Source organism: Mastomys coucha, unplaced genomic scaffold, assembly GCF_008632895.1.
Source record: "Mastomys coucha isolate ucsf_1 unplaced genomic scaffold, UCSF_Mcou_1 pScaffold3, whole genome shotgun sequence".
Lineage (NCBI taxonomy): Eukaryota > Metazoa > Chordata > Mammalia > Rodentia > Muridae > Mastomys > Mastomys coucha.
In genome coordinates this window covers 40,289,884-40,308,144 of record NW_022196909.1, presented here as the reverse complement: position 1 = coordinate 40,308,144, position 18,261 = coordinate 40,289,884, and the positions used below count along the sequence as shown (strand labels likewise).

Here is an 18,261-nt window from a genome sequence, read left to right as displayed (position 1 = left end):
CCCCCCCCCACTTCCCACCTCCCCTCCACTCCACTTTTCCTATTTGGAAAGTTTGACGTTTAATACAATGGACTATCATGGTGACAGGCGTTTGGGACCAGGAGCTGCCAGAGAGGGATAAGCCAAAGACTCTCACATACACAGGTCTTAATGGTGTATGTCTCACCCCACCTCTGCCCTCAAGAGGAAATCCTTCTCCATACCTGGCTCCATCCCACACTGTGGGATGTGTAGTTGTGAGCAAGCCAGTTAGTGTCTGTAGGCTCAGTTTCTTCAACTGCACAGTGGACCAGACATTGCTTCAGGGTTAGGATAAAGAGCACATGAGAAGAGGATACTGCTGAGCCACAGTGACACTGTGTTCAGGAAGGCAGTGGTGGGGAAGGGACAAGGGGGACAAGAATCACTGGGAGTGGAATGAGCGAGAGAAGTTGGGACAGATCGGGACAGTGTCTGAAGAACTGCTCAAGTTTGTTTGATTCAAAATGTGGGGCGGGGAGCGACACATGTATGTTTGGGCACATGCATGTGTGTGTCAACATATGTGCCAAGTGCATGTGCCCCCAAGGAGGTCAAGGATAACTTGCCAGTGCCTCCCACCATGTGTGTCCTGGGGATCAAACTCAGGTTACCTTGTCAGGTTCAGCAGCAAGTGTCTTGACCAACTAACTGTGCTATTTCACCAATCCAAAAACAAATTTTGATTGGGCCTAGATAATGGTACCTGCTTGTAATTTCAGCATTCAGGAGGTTTAGGCAAAGAGGATCATGAGTTTGGAGTCAGGCAGCCAAGCTATGTAGCAAAACCCTGTTTCAAAAAGCAAAACACAATTAAAGTACTAAGTATATATGTCTTAGATTAGATCAACAAAGATGAGGCCTTGTGGGCCTTTAAGATAGACTAGTGCATCACTGGCAGGGAGCAGATTGTGTAGTGCCCTAAAAAACGGTCCACTCTCTGATAGACACACCAAGTCATTGGTGGCTCAGATTGGGACTCTCGAGGCAGTGAGATAAGTGAAGGCCACTTCTGGGCTCCAGGAAGGACCAGCCATTTTCTTAGCCAGAGAGGGTCTTCCACTGCAGGCCATGCTTCAGCGATAGCTGCATGGATCAGCCGGGCAGTAACTGCCTTGGGCATCCAGTATGGAAGTGCTTGGATGCCTTAGGAAGACGAGGCTGGCCTCCAATGGCTATGAATGAGAAGTCCCTTTATAGAAGACAGAGGATGCCTGTGTGTAGTACACAGTAAGGGAATGCTCCCCTCACCTTGGAGTCCACTGTTACATTCCTTACATCTGAGTCCATGGAAATGATATTCCCCTTCCCAGTTTCTCCTCCACAAACTCATCTGATTCCCCTCCCCCCCCCCCCCCCCCCCCGTTGCCTCTATGAGGGGGCTCCTCCACCCACTCACCCACTCCTGCCTGTCTTAATTAAGGTTTCCATTGCTGTGAAGAGATACTATGATCAAGGCAACTCTTATAATGGCAAATGTTTAATGGGGGCTGGCTTACAGTTTCAGAGTTTATCTTATCATCATGGTGGGAAGCATGGCAGCAGGCAGACAGGCATGGTGCTGCAGAAGGAGCTGAGAGTTGGACATCTTGATCTGAAAGCAGCCAGGTAGAGGCTTCCTCTCCACCCTGGGCAGAGCTTAAGCACAGAACCTCAAAGCTACTCCCACACATATACTTTCTCTAACAAGGCCACACCTCTTAATAGTGCCACTTGCCATGGGCCAAGCACATTCAAACCACCACAGTGCCCAACCCTCAGCCTAGGCACCTCTAGTGTGGTGGTGTGGGTCTTAGAGATGGCTGTCTTCCAGTCTGAATCCACCAGAGGTGTTGAGGAACACTTCTGGAAGTCTGAACTGAACTTGAACTTGACCATACTATCTGAAATAAGGCATTTTATGGGGAAACAAACAAAAGACCAAAGGGAGATAGTGTGGAATGAGTCCCTCACATAGGAGGCCCCAATAAAGAGGGCAGTATAGAAATGCCAGTAGGAAGAGCATTGAAGTGGGCTGAGAAGACCCCTCGCTCTCATGACAGAGAAGTATGTACATGAAAGGATTTGATTTAGTAATCAGAGTCAAGTTCAGCTTGGCTTAGAGACTACCACAGTGCTGGTTCAAGGTTAGACATAAGTTATATTTTACCATCAGAGGGCCTCTGCTCTGAATAGGTGACCCCATTCCTGTTTGGGTGGAACCTTATCAAGTTTTTTCACACCATGGGTAAGGCGCCCAGGGCTGTCATAGAGGAGACCTATGTCTAGGATCTGCATCTAGATTTACCTACATTCTGGTTTGAGGGATGACTCTGTATATGTGGAGCTGACCCTACTCTGTCGGATGTTTCTTCTTCTGACATTACCCAGGATGCAAAAGGTTCCTCCCTATGACCATCATGGAGCCAGAAAAAACAGTGGGCATAAGCCTTCTTGGCAGCTAGAATGTCCATGAAGTTGCCAGTTTGCTCTCAGCCTTTTCCTGTCTTATGATCAAGCCTAAAGCCCAGCCTTTCCCATCTTCCTGTCTGCCAGAGTACCTGCTGTTTGTGGCTGCTTGGCAGAGACCACCACATGTAGCTTGAGCCCCCATCTCATCTACACTTGCTTCTTCATGACTCCCTCCCACAAGCACTCCCTTAGGCCAGCCAGAATCCTCAGGCTATATAAAAACTATCCCTTAGGGACCAGGGATTAGTAGACGTATAGATTATCCTGGGTGTGTTTGTTTGTCTGTTTTTCCAGTGTGCCTGCCAGAGAACGCTTTCCTAGGATCTGGGCCCCTCTCCTGAAATGAAATGGAAGCAGCTTAGCCCTCTACAGAGTGGGTTATTATAGTGGGCTCCTCTGCCCAGCCTGAAGTGAGGGCATAGAGGAACCCATTGTAAGTGCCCTCCTTATATGCTAAGGAGGAGCTCAGGGACTCGAATCCACACCCTGTTGAGAAGGGGCAGCAGTATGGGAGTGAGGGTTACTTGTAGGGCAGGAGAGGCACACTGGGTAAAGCAAAATGGGCCTATATGACCTGGATGATACTGGGCCAACCACAGGTTCCTAGACAGGGAGCTCATGGTCTAAATCTGCGCCTCACAGCTCCTCCAGGCTACCTCAGAGGCTGTTACTCTGTGTTGCCTGATTTATTCCTCTGACCTCTGGCAGCCCTTCCTTTCTCTGAAGATTACCCACTACCCAGATGTGATACCCTCTGCCACATGTAGCCTGCCACAGTAACTACACTTGCTCTCAAAGCTACCCCACCATCTTCACTGCCTGTCAGTGGGCTGCCTCTCTTTTTGGTCTCCCTGCATAAAGAAGTCTCCAGGGCTACCCCACCTAGTAGACCTGTCTGTTCCTTTCCCACTGCAACCGTTTACCCACCACAGCCTTGTCGTTATCTTCATGTAGTCTGCTGTGCCACTGCGCTGAAGGTGCCAGTTAAGCTGGGCTGACATGCTCCATTACATATCCATTGCAGGGTTCACAGGAGCCCTGGGGACTGGCTGAGTTTCGGCCTTTTCTCTCCTGAGGTAGAGGATTGTATTTTCCATTTAAAAAACAAAAGTGCTGGTGGGAATAGTGGCCCTGTGCACAGAAGGTACACATACATACACCAGGACCCACAGACTCGAGTGGTACAGCATTGCTGTCTGCTGAAGTCCATGCCATTCCAGTCCCAGCAACAGGAAACTCTGAGCAGAGATTAGCAACCCTCGCTTAGCAGCCTGGAGATGTTCCTTGAGCCAGTCTTTTCATGCTTCTTCATTCACCTCTGTCCTCACTCAGCACCATTGGATACAGTGATGTCTCAAGGCACTACACAGGTGCACAACACAGGATCTAGCTCAAGAGAGTTAAGTAGACTACATGCTTTGGGGGAACCTAGGGTCTCTGGATCTGGAGAAGGGAGGCCTGTTTCACTTGGTCTAGACCTTAAAGAAGAAAACTGGCTGTCGCGTGCGCAGTAGGAAAGTTACCAGATCCAGTGTTATATAGAGCCATTGCCCCACAATAGTGAGGCAGGTGACTGGCGGCAAGGCTAGAAATTAGGACTCTTTAAGGAGTATTCTTGTTCCAGTTCAGCTTAGAAGGATGGCAGAGGTTCCACCTTGGGACTGAAGTAAGAGCCTGCAAGAAAGGAACCCGGAAAGACCTGAAGGTCTATAAGGGCTCAGACATGAGAAGGAAGAGCTGTAAGAGACCATTGGGGCCACATGGTCCCCTGGGTAGCTCAGCTAGCAGTACCTTAGGCACAGTCCAGCTCTGTCATCTGGAACTTAACTTCACAAGACCAGAGGCCCACCCCCACTTGAGCCATGAGTGCCTCCATATGCCGTTGGCCAGGTGTGCTAGAGGCTAAGTAAGTCTACCTTCCCAAGGAGAACTGTAGAGACTGGTCAAGATGGCCTGTCACCTGAGCCTCCGTGGCTGCTAGAGAGCTGCCAAAGCCAACTTGAGGCATTCGGGGTTCTCTGAGATGGATGAGTGGTAGTGATAGAAGTCCATACCTTTCAGCGTGCAGGTGCTTCATGAGCAGCTAGGACCCACTGGATTCCACTGCCTAGGCTATTAACAAGAACCAGGACGCTCAGAGCTCTTTGAAGCCCAAAGAATTCTCAAGGAGAGAATGTAGGCAAGGCCTGTCAACCTCTGCAGTGAGGTTGATACTTCACACTCCAGCATCTACTCAAAACCATCCATCTGGTGAGGAGAATAAGGGTGATTCTCACCCTGTGAGTAATACCTCACTGGGGGCTTTGCTGTTGCCGGTCCGCCAGAGATGATGATGCCTCTGGAGAGAGTTGATGGTACAAACCAAGGGTTGGAGTGCAGGATATCACATGGTGTAAAAATGGGGCTTAAGGGGCCAGGGCAAGCTAGGTAGTAGCTCACATCTGTAGCCCCAGCAGTCAGTCAGAGGCTGAAGCAGAACAGTTGCCATGAGTCTGAGGCCAGCCTGAACTACAGTGAGACCCCACCTCAAAAACAAGGTTAGGTGGGTATGCCCACGCCTGTAGAGCCCAGCTGGGAATAGATGTTCTTGCAGAGATGTCCTTGAAAATGTGCTTGTCCAGGACTTAGCAACCCATACCCTATACCCCTGACCCCTGCAAGTTCTTATGTACCTTAGGCTTCTCTATCGCTGTAACAGTCAGGTGCTGGGTCTCCAGGAGCCCAGGGTGTGAAAGAGCCATCTGCGCAGGGCGGGCATGCTCTGGAGGGTAGGTGTCGCTAGTGGGCCTGGAGGTCTCCTGGACACTCCTTTCCAGACAGCTGTGCACACTGATAGCACGGCTGCTTCTTCCTGGCCTGGGTGAAGGTGGTGAGCACGTGTTCTCAGCTTCCTTTGGTCTGACTTGATCTTTCAGGAAGTAGAAAAGGTATGAAGTGAAGTCTGATGTCTGCTCCAGCAATTGAAGACAGCTTCAAGGAATGATCTGGCCTGGGGCTGGCAGGGTCTGTGTGATGGGTCCCAGTGTCACAACTGTGTGACTGTGCCAGGGCTGAGACTCCCCAGACTATCTGTCCCCACTGTGTTGTCTGTCAAAGGACAGTAGCAGTGAGGATGCTGAGGGCACAGTGAGTTGAGATGCTGGCGTAGGGAACATGCATTTGAAGGCCCTGTCCTTCTCAGAGTCCGAAGAAGGCTTGTGCTCGTGCGTGTGTGTGTGTGTGTGTGTGTGTGTGTGTGTGTGTGTGTGTGTGTGTGTCTATACACCTGCAAGTGAACCTCTAGGAACCCGGGTCGTTTCTTCCTTGTCCCCAGCAAAAAGCCCATTGAGCTGAGCAGGAAAGTCATCTTCCAAGGATAGAAATCTGGTTTATTCTCTAGGTTGAGAGGAGGAGGGCTGGACCGGTGCCTGTTTGGGACACTGGTGGGCAGAAGCTAGATTAAGGCAAATGGAAACTAGCTGGCTCAAGGAGTAGGCTAGGTAGTAATTGACTATGTGGATGAGGCCTTCAGGAGTGTGGATCAGGATCTTCTGTCCCTTCCTTGGTGTTCTCTTCTACCTGGGCAGGAAGAGCAGCCAGGAATTGGTGGCTAGTTCCTGTACAGTATGCCTCACTGGGTTGAAGATGCCCTATGCAGGCAGATCAGTGCTGTGGGTGCCACTCTACCCTAGAGCACTATTTCCCTTCTGAGCCCTTCCTCCATAGAACAGGCTCACTACCTTTCCCTGGACTCTGCAAGATTCCTCCCAGGAGTTGGGCATCTCTTCTTGAAATGCAGAGGTGGGGAGGGTCTTCATTTACCTGGCCCAGCTGCACACCCTGTGAGAAAATAGATGGCTTTCCTCTGGAGAGCTCGCTGGAGACCGTGGCATCTTTGTTGTGCTTTCTTTGAGAATGTTACTCCAGAAGTCTTCGTTCTAGTCCCGACTGACAGCTCTAGTGTGGCCCTCCTACAACTTATGATTCTACCCTCCACAAGGCACTGTGTGGCACAAAGGGGGAAGGGTGCTGTTCACGTTGGAGCCCCGTTGCAGATGGAAGATTGCCCACGCATGCTGCCGTTGGCCATTACCATCCTGCCTCCCAAACTCACCTCCCCGTCCCACAGTTTCCTGTGCCAGGCAAGGGCTGTGTACTAGATACCCCTCAGCCCGTGGGCAGCCTGGCGTCGCTGAACCCCTGGTGGCTAGGCAGAGGACCCCACCAGGATTGGCCGGCAAAAGTCAGTTATGCTGCCAAGGGACTGCCGGGGGACCGTCCGGCTCTTGCCTGCCCCGCCCCGGCCCGCCGCGAGTGAGGAGCAAGTCTCCGCGGCCATGGCCTGGCGCCCGCACTAGCTCTCCTGCACAGATGCCACCGGGGAGCCCGCGGGTAGGAACTTGCCTGCGGCCGAGGGCGGGGATTGGGACCAGGGCTGCACGACCACCTCACCTCTGCCTGCCTGGCTCTCTGCTTTTCTGCGCTAAGTTCCCCTCACCCCCGGGGTGGGCTCGGGGAGCTGCCCCCGCCCCGGGCGCTGCAGGAAGCCGGAGGGCCGCGGTTTCCCCAGCGCCTCAACAGAGGAAGTCGCCGACGGTGGGTGCGGTGCCCCCCGTGCCCGGACTGGGCTGGCGTTCTACCGAACGTCAGGTGGGAGGCCAAACCGGCCTAGGTAGTGGCACGCGGGGGCGGCTGGCGCTGGTGGAGTCTGTACTGCACCCGCCCAGCAAACCCAGGACAGCCCAGCCCGACCTAGCCCCGGGCCGGAGCCCAGGCGTGGGTGTGCGCCTGCGAAAACGAAAGCCACTAGCTGCAACAACTTCGCGGCAGAAGGCGCTGACGAAAAGCTGCGCGGTGCCGCTCTCGGGGATGGTGAGCGGGCCGCCGGGCGGGATGGGCAGCGGCTCCCGGGCGCGGTGCTTCCCTAGCTAAAAATAGCTGTTGTGCGGGGGCGGGAAGATGGTGCCAGTGCTTTGCAAGTGCGGTCCGGCGCGGAACATGAGGCCTGGGGTTCTAGCCACTCAGCACTTAAGAGTAGGAGGAGGGGTAGGGCTGGGGTAAGGGTCGTATGGGCTGGGCGTAGGGCGCTACTAGTTCCGCACGCACATGGGGGCAGGGCTGGCTGCCAGGCTCTCCCCAAGCTCAGTTGTTTGTCGGTTCTGCTTTTCCCAGGAGGGGGGAGGGGAGGGGACCTAGTGCATGATATGTCTCATTTGGCAGAAAAGGCTGGAAACGGCAGACGCCAGCTGCAGGCAAATTGCAGGCTTCCCCAGCCCCTGCCTGAGTCTGTTGAGGACTCATTACCTGTAATGGCAGGGGGAATCCCTCGCCCTCAGTAGCCCTGCCTGGTCAGCCAGGATCTTGTGAGGGAGAAGGGGGGGCGGGGGGTGTTGCTGACAGCCGCTGCACTGTCCTGAGACCACCGATTGCCTTGCATATGGTTCTGAGGGGCTCACTGAAGAAACTTCTGTCTACAGCGGCTTAGGGCTTGCAGGGGAGGGAAGGGCTCCCAGCTTCCCTCCATCTTTAGTATGGAGCAGAAGTGCTGCAGGTCCCCCCTCCCCTCAGAGCATCAAAAAGATGAGTACCTACCTACCTAGAAAGCAGTCCTGGATCCCAGCAGCAAATCTCCTGAGCAGGAGGAGGGAGGCCATGGGTGCTACCCAGCTAACTGGCAGCATCCTTGATGCTCTCGGTCCTGGGGACAAATGGGGTGCAATACGTAGAGAGCTGGTGGGAGAGTTGTGCTGTAGCCTCGGCTTCCTGCTGCTCTCAGGCTCACAAAGGAGCTAGTCTCTGCAGAAGGAGAGAGTGAAATCTGATGTGGGAGAAGCTGGGCAGACACCTACGAATTGTTTGCCTGAGAGACGTAGTCAGCCCCAGGGTCTGAGTGACATTGGAAGCATCTCTCAATACCCTGTTCACATACCTTTCCAAGTAGTCCAGTGTGAGTGGTCTGTGTGTTAATGGGCAACAGGTGTCACCCCAGGACTGGGGGATGCTGTGAGACCCCCATTCCCAACTGTGTTTATCCCTTGCATGGAACTGCTTCTTGGAGTTTGGTTGTTGTTAATTTTGAGGTTGTGTTGGAGTCTGTGCAAGTTTTTGTGCTTTTCTGGAAGGAGGGGAGTTGCTGAGCTCTGTCCTGCTGAGGGACCGTGACTCCACTGCTTAGCAGCAGCCTGTTCCTGCACCCTGTGTCTTCTGCTTTTGTGATAGACGTCTTACTCTCCCCTGTTCACCATACCATACCATACCCAGACGGGCCACAGGGAGAGGTGCCCCTCTCTCTCTCTCTCCCTCTCTCTCTCTCTCTCTCTCTCTCTCTCTCTCTCTCTCTCTCTCTCTCTCTCTCTCTCTCTCTCTCTCTCTCTCTCTTGCTCTCGCATGCTCTCTCTCTCAGGGATTCACAGTACTGTTGTTAAAAGCATGGTATTCTAGAAAGCCTTGCTCACCCATTGTTCCATTCCATGGACCATCCCCCAGCTGTATCAGCTGAGGCACCAGGCCCCACCCCAGGGATCCACCTGCTTCCTCCTCCCGCCTGCTTTCCTCCTGCTTTCCATTCCAACATTCTAAATAGCGACCCTGAAAACTTTTAGCTCAGCTGTCAACCTGTAGCCCATGTGCTGTGGCATAAAGGACTCTGCGGCTGTTGTCAAAGAGATGTTTTTGATGACATGCTTCTGTGGGTGTAGGATACCCCAAGTTGTAGGGCTGTCTCCAAATAAGTTGCCCCTGCTACCACCACCACCCCGCTCCCCTCGGCTACCTGTTTCTCATTTCTGTCTTCTCAGCAGAGGAATAGTCTCCCCTCCTGTTTCCTCTGGCTTTGCCCAGGCACGATTCAAAGTCTCTGGCCTCTTATTTCACACACCAGCCTCACTTTTATACTTGTATCTTGATGGCTGGGATGTTGTCCCACCCCTTCTTTAGGAGAGTTGGAGTCTGTTTTATGATTTTGACCCAGAGCATTCACTTTCTGTTGAGTTTTCAGGTAGGCTCCATGGTTGACAGGGTACTATCTTTGTTACCTAGGTTCTCGTGCTGGGGCTCCCTTTTCTTCGGGGGCTTTGGGAGACTTTATGTCATAGGTCATGAGCTCCTCAAAGCAATACAACTATTGTATTGCTGCCCATTTCCCCTGCCTTCTATAACAGCTCAGTATCCCGGGCTGTGCCAGGACAACTATTGTGTCCAAGACCTGAGGTCAGGAGTTAGAGACATTGTGGTGAGCAGTGCCCCAGCTGGCTCAGACCCCTTAAATGGGGAGCCTGGATAAGGTGGAGAGGGGAAATTTTCCTACCATCTGCCTAGTGCCCAACTGTTCCTTCAGGCCAAGTGTCCCATGTCTCCTCCCGTGCTATCTATAGTCCACTCCCTTTTCCTTACCAGTCCTGTGCGGGACCCAGGTGGCCCCTTATAACCTTCCTAGACGCCTCCAGGTGGTGCTTCCCTCCTCTGCCCTCCGGGACGTGACCCTGAGAATGACAAATCAGAACAAGTATCATATCTCAGTCCTGTGTATGGCAGCAAGGGACAGCTGGAGAAAGCAACCAAGCCCTGGCAGGACCAAGGCTGAAGGCCATCTCCTGCATTAGGCCTGCAGCACTTTAACTCTGTGAGGCCCCGTGCTGCTAGTGGAGGGACACCAGCCAGTGGCCAGCCACCCTGCCCAGTGAGCAAGCCTTGCGTACCCTGCCTGCTGTGTGCTAAGATTGCTGGTTCTTAGCGGTTAAGAAGCATGGGCTTCAAAACCCTGCCAGCTCCCTCCTTTGGGAGTGTTAGAAGTGAGACCATGAGGAGAGGCTTTCCGGTGAGGACAGACCCTGCTCCCTGGCCACTCTCACTGGACATCCTTTAGCAGGTCATCTAAACTCAGTTGCACTCTCTGGGAAAAAAGAACTGGGTATCTTGGGGTGTCTCTGCCAGTGTGGCAAGATAAGAAAACTCTGAGCCCTCCCTTGCCCCCGGTGGAGCTCTGTCTAGGCCATTCCTTCCTCGACTTCTTTCTGGCTTTTCCAGGCCTTCTAGGCACATTCCCGTCTCTAGGTACTTTGTGCCTTAGAGAGGGAAGGGGTTCTAAGAGGCTCTGTGACAGAAAGGGAGCGATCTCAGAAGAGCCCCAGGCTGTGCTCTTACTACCAAGTGTGCTGGCAGAACCAGATCTAAATTTGAATCTGTGGTCCCTGGGCTGAGGAAAGACTGTGAGGAAAGCCCTCAGGTCAGGTATTCAGGTCCGGAAGTATGTGTGGATGCACTCTTCCATCTCCACTAAGGCCCATAGTGGGTATGTGCAGGCTCCAGAGAAGAGAGGGAAGAGAGGAATTTGGGTCTCCTCAGGAATATGCTCCCCCTGACTAGGATGTGGGGACGCAGGCAGGCAGAGCCTTACCCAGGCGAGTGCTCTGTGTCTCCCTGTCACTGCTCTTTGCTCCCTCTGTGGTGCTCTGTGGAAGGCAAGGTCTCAGCAGCCTCCCGGCCAGGCCTCCCTCCCCCCCCCCCCCCCCCCCCCCCCCCACTGCTCTGCAGTCTACTGTGAGTGGTGAGCATCTGTGAGTGCTACCACAGGCTCACCACTCCCTCCACTGCCGCAGTGACCAGGCCCCGGCTCCATGGTCCCAAGACCCACACTCCCGAAGGAATCCCCACTGGCCCCCCATAGTGAAAGAACACCGAAGGCTGTGGGGAGGGTTTGGGACCTGGGTCCAACTTTCAGCCCACAGTCTGGGACCCATAAATTATTCAACTGTTAGTTGGGTTTCAGTGACTTCATCTGTCATCAAGGAGCCCAGAACCACTCTAAGGAGCGGAGGTGGGCTGAGATGTTCGCAGTGAAGTACTTGGCATGTAGGAGAAACTTGAGTACAGTGTGGTATTTGGAAGGACTCTGGCACTGCTGGGAAGGCCGGACTGCCTACAGCACAGTACTCTGAGCAAGCATTATCCCCAGCCACACTGGCCACCAGGGAGCCCAGTCTTGGCGACACCACAACCCAGGAATGCAGTGAGGCTGATTAAAGACAGTGGGCATGCCTGCAGGTATGTGAGAGCATAGTCCTACAGAGGGGACTCCTTGTAGCGTCCTGATGCTGTGACTCCCACAAAGCTGCTAGCTCTCAAATGTGTGTTCCTGCTCTGGCCTGTCCCTCAGAACTGGACATGAATTCCTCTGCAGGTTCTTTTCCGGCTGCTTCCCGCCAGGCCTGCTTTCACATAGGAGCCCCGCTGCTCATGCCCTCCATGTTAGCGCTAGCTCATCTCACTCTGGCTTCTCCCTAACACCTGCCGGAGGTCCGTGCCTTTCCCTTCTGGGCTCTGGGCTGGGTGCTATGCAGCTTCTGCTTAGCCCCACACCTTCTCCCTTGTGGACTGTGGTGAGGGAGGCAGAACAGAACAGGCATCTACCCAGTTCATCCTGAGAGCCTCCCTCCACCCCCCCACACACACCTTCTCCTGGAGCTGGCTTGGTGAGGCAGTTAGGGAAAGGTGAGTTCTAGTTTGCCCCTTTGGAGAGGGCTGTACCCAGTCCATCCTGGAGCTGTAAACAGAAGCCAGATTCTGCTCAGCTTGGGCAGAAGGCATCGTTGGCTTGTTTTCTACCCTGCTGGCTCATGACTCTGTCCTTTCTCAGAACAGCTATCTCCAAAGGCCAGCTTGGTGGTCACAGAACACCTCCCCCCCAATGCCCCCACCTACCCAGCTTTCTCTCCATCTGTATACAGCCCCATGCTGAGAGGGCAAAGCACTATTCCCAAGGGCTCCCTCCCACTAGGAGTTTACCTGCTGGCTGCATGCCCATGGAAAGAGAAGGGACCTGTTCAGGAAACAGAGAGCTGGTACCCAGTAAATCCAAGAGTCTTGTGGAACGTGTGAATGAACGTGAGGGAAAGTGAGGGATGAATGGAGAAGGCCAGACTGAAGCCTCTAAGGGATTATTTGTCAGGGTGTCTGCACGTCCATCCCTTTTCCTGGAACTTGCCTCCTTCTTTCTGAAATGAGTGCTGCTGTTCCAGAAGGAGCTGAGGTGGGCAGTGCACTGGAAATGAGACCCAGATGCTGAGACAAGAGCCCCTGGCTGACAGACCTCTCTTTCCTCTTGTCTTCAGGAACTTATGGCCTGTGTTATTTTCTTCTTCCCCTGGTACCGAACGTGATTCTATTGCAGTCATGGGCCTTACCTGCCTGACAGGCCTTTTATAGCCCCGGAGGGGGCTGCCTGGGAAGGTGCTGTGCCGTCCATTCTCAGCTTGGTGAATGAGAGCCTTTACAGGAGCACTGGCCTCCTGTGCCTTGACATCTGCCAAATATCCTCTTTCTCCCCACCCATCCCCTACATGTGGCGAACACAGTTTATTTCGTGTAGCACCTCTTTTTCATGGTGGCCAGGTAGACTGTGCTCAGTGACCACTGGTCAGAACCATCACATTGCCCCTGGCGCTGGCTGCCTTTTAGGGGAGAGTCAGTTTATCTTCATGCTGTTCCCATGCTCCCTCCCCATGGGGCATCGTATATACACTGGGAGCCTGGAAGAGCTTTGCTGGAACACAGCTGTTTCTTACCTGCCCCACACAGTTGGACGTCGGGATTTTCAGGAGTGGGGCAGTTAGGAGTCCCTGTGCCCAGGAAAATGGGAAGCAAAAATCTTTCAAGATGAATGCTTCACCTAGAGCTAAAGCAGACACCTGCCAGCTCCAAAGCCGTCGTCTGAAAGGCTGGGGCTGGCCCCGAGTCCTCTTCACTGTCCCAGGACAGCAAGCCAGGGAGCCTCAGATGTTACAGGAGAGCTGAAGGACAGAAACAGAGGCTCACATAGAGTCTGCGGCTTGTGTCAGTCCAAAGGACTTGAGCAAGTCAGACAGGCAGTTGAGGTAGGAAATAAAAAACACTAACAATACCTGGCTTGGTACACACTGATATAATTAATCCAGGTTCAAAACCCGCCTGGGTACCCGCCTGTGTGTGTGTGTGTACAGATGGATGGATGGATGGATGGATGGATGGATGGATGGATGGATGGATGGAGCTCAGTGGTTTAACAGCGCTTGTCTAGCACTCCCAAGGCCCTGGTGCCAGTTGATGTTGGTTCAGTGCCTGGGGGGGCAGTCCTGTGCCATATAGAAAAGGTACCGTTCTACTAATTGTAACCAGAGTTGACACTAGCTACCAGCAGTGTTGATCACCTTCGGCATGTGTAACTGATATGAGAGCTAGCAGGCTAGTATCTAGAGTAGACGGGTATTGGAACCCAACCACCTTTAGCTGAGGCCCCCAGGACCCTGTCTCTGTTCTTCCTCACCGTACTGTGCCTGCACTCCAGTACTGCTGGCTTGGAGGCTGTAATAGACATTGGGGAGCAGGGCCACTTCCCCTCCTGTAACTGCTCCTAGAGGAAAGTCCTCCCATGCTACCCACAACATCACCGGCACAGTTCAGAAGAGCAAACTCAAATTATGGGGTTGAAGAAGTTGGTTTTTGAGACAGGGTTTCTCTGTGTAGCCTTGGTTGGCTTGAAGTTGCTCTGCTAACCAGGCTCTGGCCCCAGAGCTCTGCCTGCCTCTGCCTCTGCCTCCCGAGCACTGGAACTAAAGGTGTAAGCCATCACTCCCGGCTCTGAAGGCATTTCTGAGAAGTGGGCGACCCTCTGCATCAAGTCTGGAGAAAAGCAGCTTCTCACTAACGAGGGTCACCTAAGGCTTTGCACAGAAAGGGAGGAGGCAGTGCTGAAGCTGGGCTGATTCTAGGCCTCTCCAGGGAGAGGGGGGAGAGCTGGAGAGTCACCAGCATGACCCAAGGCCTCTCTCTGTACCATCCAGATGAAGGGCCGATGCAGCTAGCCATGGAGGCTGGCACAGTGTGGAGGCTTCCCTATGACCTTTCCCTCAAAGTTGTGGGGTAGCCACTCGAGTCTGTGGCTCTAGAAGGGCTAGTCCTTGTCTCTGGGCTCTATCATCTAGCACGTGTCTGTGGAAAGCTGTGTGAGAACTCCATGTTTGATGTCTGGGATGTGCCTCCTCAAGAAGCAGCACCCTTCCCTAGCCCCACTGCTGGGCTATGAATACCTTCATGGCCACTGTAGTCTATGTTAGGCTATCCTTAGTCCTAGGAGCAGAGAGGCGAGGTACACTGGGGTCTGTGACACACACACACACACACACACACACACACACACACACCATGTAGCTTTTTATAAGCTCTTATAGGTGCACATGTGAGGGCTACATAATTGTGTTTGTTCTCCTGGGTATAAATGTTCTCACCCTCTAGCCTGTTAGGTGGGCCCTCTTTGAAGCCCAGGAGGATGGAGGTTGGAGGTGGTGGGACCTGGGACTAAGGGTGTTAAGCTTCTCCAGACTCCCTCATCGGCTGAGGGCTAAAGATGCCCTGCCCTCCCTCTCCCCCATCCCCCTGGTCTTCTAGAGCATGGGTTTATACTTCTGAACATGGATCACTAATAGGCAGCGAGGAGCCATGAGAACAGAGCCCCACATGAATGCTCCTGTAATCCCTTGACTGACACTTGAGACCCAGAAACCCCATAATTCAGCCTGTCAAGATGGAGGGCCTGTGCTAGCTAAAGTTTCTCAGGGGGTTGACTACAGGGACCCCACTGGGATCTGCCAGCTTCTGCCAGCTTCTTCCAGGCCACCAAGGCCCTGTGTCAGACAGGTCTCCTGAGTGTTCACACAGCACTCCTTCCCTCTGGCATCCATGTTACCCCTATACCCCAGTGGACCCCAGTGTTGATGAAAATATGTAAACCCAATCCAGGGTTTCTACCTCATCTTTAACCTTTAGTTCCTGGATAAAAGGCACACACACAACCCTTATAATAAGCCTTACTCAGCACAAGAGCTGGGCAGGTATCTATCCTCTGTGCTACTATGTCTATTTCCCAGCCAATAATCCTACTATACAATGTGCCATGTTTCGTGTGCCCTTAACTCCAGTTAGCCAGCCCACATGGCCATTATTTTTAAGATTCTTATCCCATGGTGGCTTCTTCTCCTCCTTTTTTTCCCACCTCTTTGACCCCAAGCCCAGGAACCCTAAACCCCTGCCTGTGTCCCTTCTGCCCAGCTTGGCTGTCTCCATCTTTATTCACCAATCAGGAATACTTGGGGAGCAGGGTCACATAGCATCACCTGGGTCTATGGGTGGTCTCTGGGAGCAACCAGTATTTAGCATAGCAAAAGACCAAACCTCAACATCACAGTGGATGTCATGAAATCCTGCAAGGGCCATGATGATGAATGGGGGAGGGGAAGGGGAAGGGGTCAATGGCTTGTGGTTAGAGATTAACTAAGGGAGAGGGGAGGAGAGACTACCAAAGCAAACTGATATAACAGGTGTTGGGGGCCTGGGTATCTTTGGGGCTGCAGTTGATTTCCTGGATGTAGCTGGGAACAGGAATTGAGGGAGGTGAGTCTGCAGGAGCTTGTCCTCCAGCAGCAGCTGTTAGAGCATCACCGGTCCTCTGGTTCAGTATTTGCTCCCCTGGGAGTTGTTCCTGCATCCGTGCACAGTACCTGTGCAGAGAATGTGAGCACTGTGTGAAAGCCACCATAGGCAACAGGTCCAGTAAGCATGTGGGGATGCAACCACATCAAAGGGGCTGAGACGCCCCTGCCTGGGCCCTATGAACAGTGGCAGGGTGTCCCTAAGGTGTCAAAGAGGTGGCAGCCTCCCTTAGCCTGTGCTTGCCCATCCCATAGGGCATCTGGCGGATCCCCGTGGATGAGATTGACCGGCCAGGCAGCTTTGCCTGGCACATGAACCGCTCCATCGTGCTGCTGCTCAGGGTTCTAGCCCAGCTCCGTGACCACAGCACCTTGTTGAAGGTGTCCTCCATGCTGCAGCGGACACCAGACCAGGGCAAGTGAGTGAGCCACCACACAGCCGGGCTTGTCCTCTGCCCAGGCTTGTCCCCACTGCTCGCACCTGGCTCTAACATCTATCGGTCCAGAAGTCCCAGTCTTCCCTCACTCCTAAGGGACGTCTCTTAGTATCTGGAACACAAGCCCACCACCTCTCTGCCTTAAGCACTCTTGGACTGACACAAGCTGATAGTCTCCATGTTTAGACCATCCCTCCTGCCCAACCTGGGCGCTCAGAGGCACTAACTAGCATGGGGTGTAGGGAATAGACATTCTGAAAGTAGCCCTGGCCCCCAGGGAAGTAGGAGGCGGGCAGCAGAGGTCTTGGGCTTCAACAGATATCATGGCTTCATTGGCCAGAAGGATGGGACACGGAACAAATATTTCTGCTACAACTGCCAGGTGTAGAGGTAGGGGATGCTATACCTGGAGATACAGCTGACACAGAGCTAGTCTGGCCATGAACTATAAGCATCCCAGAAGCCAACCTGAGGGAAAGAGCTTAGCCCCCAAACCTCCCTGAGCCAGCACTTAGCCACCATAGCCATGATCTCTGGCTGACCTGTACTTCAGAGGGCTCAGGGCGGCCACTGCGACCAAGTCAGAGACTTACTGAATATGAAGTATACAGTCCAAAGGGCACTTTAGGGGAGCAGACTTAAGTAGGTGGGCACACAGTCACAAGTGTTCCTGGGGTGGAAGTAAGGTGCTGACTCATCGCTTAGCTGTACTATATGGCTTCTGACACTGTCCCACTATTTCTGTCCCTCTGTATGACCGCAGGAAATATCTGAGAGATGCTGACCGCCAGGTCCTGGCACAGCGTGCCTTCGTCCTCACTGTGAAAGTGTTGGAGGACACTCTGAGTGAGCTTGCAGAGGTATGCTAGCCTGTCCCAGCTCACCCTGGGCCCTGTGCATAGGGTCAGCTAGCACATGTTCACAGCCAGAATGGCATTGGGTAGAGGGACCCATGGAGGCTCTGATACAGGCGGAACAACAGTAACTTGTCTGTTTCCTTGTAGGGGTTAGAACACCCAGGATCCAAGGCCTGTGGCCTCTCTGGAGCCAGGATGACCACTGATGTCTCACACAGAGCCAGTCCCGAGGATGGCCAGGACAGCCTCCCACACCCCAAGAAGTTACCTCTGGCTGACGGCTCGGGACCGGGACCTGAGCCAGGGGGCAGAGTGGGCCCTCTCAACCAAGTGCCAGTGGCCACAGACACAAGGGACAACACAGACCAGGGTGGGGAGTCAAAAGACAAAGAGAGTCCCCAGGTGGGGCCCACCGAACCCATGGATACCAGTGAGGCTGCTGTTCGCCATCCAGACTTGGAACAGACATCACGTCTGTTGCCAAGCCGCCCCCCAAGGGACCGGGGCCCCGAGAGCCGATCTGCTGAGCTTTCCCTAGAGGAGCTGAGCATCAGCACCCGACAACAACCCATTCCACTGGCACCATCCCCAGGAACCCCCACCACAACTGCTGCTCCCACAACCATGGGGGCCAGGGGAGCCGGGCACTCCGAGGAGGCACCGCCAAGGCCTAATCGGAAAAGGAAACTCCTGGAGGACACTGAGTCTGGCAAGACTCTCCTGCTGGATGCCTACCGTGTGTGGCAGCAGGGCCAGAAGGGCGTGGCCTATGACCTGAGCCGCATCGAGAAGATCATGTCAGAGACTTACATGCTCATCAAGCAGGTGGGCAGCCTGTGCATTGGTTGACCCCAGGGCTGCATATGTCTGCAGACCCCTCCATTGCCCAGGCCTTTGGTTCCCAGGAGGCTCCTTCTTGAGGCCACCCTGAGGGGTGCGTTATGGATTGTGCCCACTGCTTTAACACTGTGCACTTTGTGTTTTTTTTCTTTTGGGGGGGGGTTGGGGTTGTGTTTTTTGCTTTTTAGGTTTTCTCTGATGAACAGGCAGTAAGTTTAG

At 53.6% G+C, this 18,261-nt stretch overlaps 1 protein-coding gene and 1 long non-coding RNA gene across 4 annotated transcripts in view; one reads left to right on the top strand and one right to left on the bottom strand.

Annotated features, from left to right (window-relative positions):
* Cabin1 (calcineurin binding protein 1) overlaps positions 1 to 18,261 on the top strand; it is a 115,545-nt gene that overhangs the window by 86,861 nt on the left and 10,423 nt on the right. For all 3 annotated transcript variants that reach the window (XM_031348562.1, XM_031348561.1, XM_031348560.1), the window contains exons 30-32: positions 16,164 to 16,327; positions 17,109 to 17,205; positions 17,350 to 18,027. In XM_031348562.1, coding sequence (XP_031204422.1) covers positions 16,164 to 16,327; positions 17,109 to 17,205; positions 17,350 to 18,027 — 939 coding nt within the window. The remainder of the gene's footprint in view (positions 1 to 16,163; positions 16,328 to 17,108; positions 17,206 to 17,349; positions 18,028 to 18,261) is intronic.
* LOC116075454 lies at positions 2,142 to 7,090 on the bottom strand. The gene is made up of 2 exons (XR_004112550.1): positions 6,901 to 7,090; positions 2,142 to 6,451 (listed from the first exon to the last, which is right to left on the bottom strand). It is a non-coding gene; the product is annotated as an uncharacterized LOC116075454 (long non-coding RNA).